The following is a 6,198-nucleotide window of genomic DNA, read 5'->3' as shown; positions in this document are numbered from 1 at the left end:
ATCAAAAGTGTATGAAATACTTCAAACATTTCCACTAGCAAAAATCATCATGACCGATAATAGCCGAGTTTTCCATCGGCACAGTTTAAATCTTTCTTACAACGTTCTGGAATATCAATACATTATACCGAAGACATAGCTTGTCTAATGGACAAGTCGAAAGAGTCCATTAAATTTTAACAGAGATAGCTTCCTGTATTAAAGACGAGTACGAATTATTATAAGAGCAGCAAAAAACAAGGAAGAACGCTTTAGTCGAGTACCTCGACTATCAGCTTCCCGTTACTCAGCTTAAGAGACAAAAGGCAAATGGAGATATGCGCAGCAAAGCGAGACTGAAATGCGCCACCTACCCCTTATCTCAATATATGGTTATGTGGGCGGTAGACAGAATTAGGCGGTTTGGGCTTTAGATAAATATTGATTAGAACAAAACAATTCAGTTAACATTTTTATTTTAGCATCAAAACTGTAAGAGCCACAGTTTTGGGCGGTTTGTGATCCAGATCAAGAATATATATACTTTATGGGGTCGGAAACGCTTCGTCGTAAGCAGCGCAAGATTGATACGGGAATAAGCCACGTCCCCTCTGACGCCCACAATCCATTCAAAAGTGTGCCTCCTATAGTTTTCATGACAGAAAAAAATTTTTAGCTGAAATGTGTTGCTCTCAACAAAGCCTATCCCGAAGCCCCGACCCACGCCCACTCCAAAGCCCACAAACCGCCAACAAACATCGGGCACTCTACAAATAACAAGATTTTTCGAATGGTGAATCGCCAGCCAATCTATGTACTGGGATTAAACAATAGCCTTTAGTGTTAAGGCTAAAAATTCTTTATCCCCACCGGCCCAAAAACTTTTCACTTTTACAGCACTTTCACCGCTCCTAATAATTTAACCAATTAAAGTTTGGAAAGTCTTAGTACCCTTTTATTTTTTGCGATCCCGATTGGTGTATACCTAGTTACGATCGGACCATCACAGTACTTTTTAATTTCTTCATGAATATGTGAATGCCATAGTGAATCGATCAAAGTATCTTTTCAAAATTTATCAAGTTTTGAACAAATTACAAATTACTTTAAAAATTAAAATTTCCAATTCGTTGATTTAAATTAAGCCATGATTCCTGCACGCATTTTGACCACTAATACTGATGAGAATAATTCGCAAGTCGGAATTATACTTGGTGGAAACCAACAACCTGCATGTGGAGGGAAGGCGTTGCTAATGGCTCCGAAAGTGAGGCTTAGTAGTGGTCATGAAATGCCGGTTTTGGGATTTGGAACCTATAAGGCAATATTTCTTAACAAATTTACATATATTCCGATGAACTGCAATGTTTAAGGCATTTTTACAGCTTCGTGGTTACAATTGTTCTACAGCGGTCCATTGTGCCGTTGAAACTGGATTTAGGCATTTTGATACTGCATACTGTTATGAGAACGAGAAAGAAGTGGGCGAAGCTCTTCGCACTCAAATTAAGATGGGAAATGTATCAAGGGAAAATATATTTTTAACTACTAAGGTAAGAACAACACTCAGGCCGTTGGTGCCTACCCCGAAATTCGAGAGCCTTCTCTATCATATACCCGTTATTCACCTTAACTTTCCAACTTAACAATTTTTGCACCCAAACATTTTTTGACAAATTAAGTAAAAGCTTTTACATTCTAAAAGAGTGGGCGCTTTAAAATTTGGCGATCTATGGCCTTCGAAGTTGATGTCTCACGTGGTTAAAGCAAAATCTGTTATATGCATCCAGTTAGCAAATCAACTTTTGATATCCAAACTTTTTTCCTATTGACAATTTGCCGCTAAATATCCGTAAATTGTTCGTGAATAAAAAAAATTTGGCGACTACATTTTTTAAAAATTATAAGTTGTTCTGCTAAGTTAATATCAAGTTAGCAAGACAAATCCTAAAATTTGCTTTTTTATTTATCCAAAAATTATTCGCGAAGGAATTAATTTAGTCGCTCCATTTTTATACCCGTTACTCGTAGAGTAAAAGGATATACTAGATTCGTCGGAAAGTATGTATCAGGCCGAAGGAAGCGTTTCCGACCCCATAAAGTATATATATTCTTGATCAGGATCACTAGCCGAGTCGATCTATCCATGTCCGTCTGTCCGTATGAACGCTGAGATCTCGGAAACTATACAAGCTACAATACTGGGATTAGGCATGCAGAATCCTGAGGTTCCTGCGCAGCGCAAAACCGCCTAAAACTGTGGCTCGTACTAGAATAAAAATTTTAACTGAAATGTATTGTTCTCGTCAATACCTATCGATTGACCCAAAAAAAAGTTTGCCACGCCCACTCTAACGCCCATGCCTGTGGTGCCCACAATTTTCATGCTAGATAAAAAATTTTAACTGAAATGTATTGGTCTCGTCAATACCTATCGATTGATCCAAAAGAAATTTCCCACGCCCACTCTAACGCCCATAACGCTTAAATCTCTCGACCGCCGGTAGGTGTCGCATTTCAATCTCGCTTTGCTGCTTGCATATTTCCATTTAACTTTGGTCCCATTAGCTTAGTAACGGGTATCTGATAGTCGAGGTACTCGACTATAGCGTTCTTCCATTTTTAATTTAAGCACTATCTTAAGCACTATGATCCCAGCCTCTTTACCCAATTTATAAACAAACCCCTCATATACAATTCTTAGCTGAGAACGCTTTCCAGCTCGAGCGCCCAGCCGCCTTACCCAAGTCGTAAACAATTTCTTATAAACAATTCTTAGCTGGGATCCCCTTACTCAGCGTTCCCACAGAATCCCAATTAGCTCCCCCACTTCAATCGAAGATTCAATTGCGCCGCAGTTCTCCTAACATAAACTAAGCTGGGTCCAGCTAATGTAAACACAAGCATCCGGTCAACACCCGGCGAGCCCCAAAACTGCAGCGTAATCCGTTTGGCAATTGAGCAGAGAATTAGATCATCCGATTTCCCGACTCTCTTGAGTCCAACTCTTAATGAGTTCCCCAATTCTCTAAAACCGAGGTTTGATTATCAGATAAGCGGCCCTTGGCCAGGGAATCCGTTTTTGCATCCGAGAAGATCGGTTGTATAAGAAGTTAATTGTGAACCGCCAAGAATAAAAGTCGATACTAAGGAAATGTTGTGAAGTTTAAACTTAGTGAATAAAAAAGAAAAATAAATTTTTTTAAATAATTCACGAGTGAAGTTTATAATAGGCGCCCAACGTGGGGCCACGCCTAATTTGTTCTAAATAATGCTTTAAAATAAATAACCAACGGTTTTAAAGTGAAAAGGAACTTGAGTGGTCTAATAAAAACCCAACCGACAAAAAATTTTGTTAAAAATAAAAGGAGGAAATTAATAAATGAAATAATCCCCTTTTACTTACAACAATCTGCTAATTAGTAATCGACATAATAAACCTTCGGTTTAACAAAAAAACTAAAACGGTCTCAAAAAATAAAACCAAACAATTTACAAAGTTAAACAAATAATTTAAAAACTGTAAAAGTGAAAGCTAATACAAAAAATGTAAAAACTGTAAAAGTGAAAGCTGATACAAAAAAACAACTGAGAAACAAAATTCAAAAACAATTATAAATTCAAATACCAAATCCAACAAGAAGGAAGAGCTGAGGGCAATCCCTCGCTAAGCAGCGACGACCAGAAATCAAATTGAAGGAAGAGCTGAGGGCAATCCCTCGCTAAAAATTGACGACCACAAAAATAAATTGAAGGAAGAGCTGAGGACCATCCCTCGCTAAAATCAACCAAGAAGGGCGACCCCAGCAGGATCATCAAAGGAAAACAGACGATATCACACTAAATCCAGAAGAAAAGAAAACAATTAGTGAGCGTATACTGTTTATTTTTTATATTCTATTTAAGTACTATAAGTAGAAAAATTTAAACAAAATCAAACAAGGTTGAAGACCTCATTAACGATTTTGAAAGAATTCTCACCATGCCCCTACCACAACCTGCAATGGCTTCTAGCAGCCAAGCTAATAGCCAAGTGAGCAAATTAATTGCACATATTGTAAATAATGAATTGAATCCCTTAAGGAATGAGATCGTGAGTTTAAAAGCACAACTAAATCAAAATATAAAAAAGCTTGAAGATTTTCAAGTAGAAGTCATTGACCCAAATATTAAATGTGAAACTTCCTTTGAAATTATCAAATCAGTCAGGGAATTTAAAGGAGAAGAAGACAAATATGTGAGTTGGAGGGAATCAGCAGAAATAGCCATGGGGCAATATGCTAGAGGTAGCGAAAGGTTCTTTTCTGCATTATCAATCTTGAGGAACAAAATTACTGGCACAGCAAACGATGCCCTAATAATAATAATTAAAACCATTACGACCTACGGCAGAAATAAGCCTTTAACTGCTGAAATGAACGAAAAACACAAAAAGACAGCTCTAAGAGTATTCATAACTGGCCTCAACGGCCATATCTCAGACGTCATATTTTCTATGAATCCGCCAGACTTACCGAACGCTATTGTAATAGTACAAGAACTAGAAAACAATAATTTGAGGGCCCAATTCGCTAACAATTTCACATCATCACAGCGCAGGAGTTATGAGTCAAATTTATTCGGGTACCAAAACTCAAATAATAGACCCAAGCAAAGTAACCATTATAACCATAATAGTAATCAAAGGAATACTAACAACTTGAGGTTTAATCAACCCGATAGCCAGAATAGAAACAATTATAATCAAAATAAAAATCTTAATTGGAATCAGGGCAGACAGTATAATCCACAATATAATTCAAATAATCAATGGAATTCCAATAAAGCGCAGCAAAGCAAGCCAGAACCGATGGACGTAGATGAATCCTTACAGATTCAGAATAGGCCAAAGTACAATCAGGGTTATAACAATTATGGTAACAACAACTATAATCAGAATAAATGGAATCAAAATAAAAAGCCAGAGATACAAACAACTCAGCAAAATAATCCTCAGAACAAAAGAGAACCAACAGGTACGGTAAATCAACCGGCAAACAAAACTATGCGATTAAATAATATCGAAGAGGACCATTTTTTAGGCCAGAATCCGGAGTAGGACTACCCTACTTAATCCGATGTGATATCAAGATAAATAAAAAGCTTAAAATCTTAATTGACACAGGAGCAACCTCCTGCTATATCAAAACAGGAATTTATAAAAACAAAAACGAGCTCCCTACATATAAAAGAGTATCTACGGTTAATGGATATTCTATAACTAAATATTATCACATGGTAACGATCTTTGACACGCGTTACACATTTTATGAAATAAACGGGTTAAAATCAGATTTTCTAATAGGCTACAACCTATTAAAAAAAATAGGAGCTGTAATAGACACAGAAAAAGGAGTAATAAAATATGGGGGAAAAGAAGAAAAATTAATATATGATAATGACAGTTCTTTTAACCTACTTTCCTTATCTGAAGAAAAAACAATTCTTCCATTAAAGGAATTTATTATACGAAAATACTTTGATGAAAAAGCCAAAATCAGAACTGAGTCTGAAGAGGCAAATCAAAGCAAAACAAGTTTGGGATTAAAATATCCTGAACACGCCGTCGTTGAAGTATCCTACAAAAATTCTAGTTTGGGATTCAAAAATCCTGAGGGCGCCGTCGTTGAAGTATCCGACAAAAATTCAAGTTTGGGATTAAAGAGTCCTGAACAAGCCGTCGTTGATTTATCCGACAACAATGAAGTAAACAAATCAATTCCAAACCAAAGAATGGATTTTGAAAATGAGATAATAAATATTATCAATAAAGAGCACTCGAAGATAAACATGCAAATCCCTATCAGGACTGATATTCGCGGTGAAATAAACACCGAAAACGATAGAGCTATTTATAGCAAACAGTATCCCTATGCTCTATCAGCTTCAGATTTCGTAAACTCTGAAGTTAATCGCATGTTAAAAGAAGGAAGTATAAGACCAAGCAAAAGCCTTTATAATTCTCCAGTTTTAGTGGTACCAAAAAAAAGAATTTAATGAAGATGGTACTGCAAAACTAAGATTAGTTATAGACTATAAGAAACTAAATGAAAACACCATTCCCGACAGATATCCAATGCAAGATCCTTCAGTGATCTTGTCAAATCTTGAAAAGGCTAAATACTTTTCCACGATCGACTTTTAGTCTGGGTTTCACCAGATTCTAATGAAAGAAACAGA

The 6,198-nt window shown here is 36.4% G+C and overlaps 1 protein-coding gene across 1 annotated transcript in view; it reads left to right on the top strand.

The window, feature by feature from the left end:
* Positions 1-1,046: 1,046 nt before the first annotated feature.
* The window catches only part of ARY (Aldo-keto reductase on Y), a 344,889-nt gene continuing 339,737 nt past the window's right edge, over positions 1,047-6,198 (top strand). Inside the window, exons 1-2 of the mRNA XM_070998084.1 lie at positions 1,047-1,300; positions 1,365-1,532. Coding sequence (XP_070854185.1) covers positions 1,127-1,300; positions 1,365-1,532 — 342 coding nt within the window. The 5' untranslated portion in view covers positions 1,047-1,126. The remainder of the gene's footprint in view (positions 1,301-1,364; positions 1,533-6,198) is intronic.

Source organism: Drosophila suzukii, chromosome Y, assembly GCF_043229965.1.
Source record: "Drosophila suzukii chromosome Y, CBGP_Dsuzu_IsoJpt1.0, whole genome shotgun sequence".
NCBI classification, from domain to species: domain Eukaryota; kingdom Metazoa; phylum Arthropoda; class Insecta; order Diptera; family Drosophilidae; genus Drosophila; species Drosophila suzukii.
This window is presented reverse-complemented; position numbering and strand designations above follow the sequence as displayed.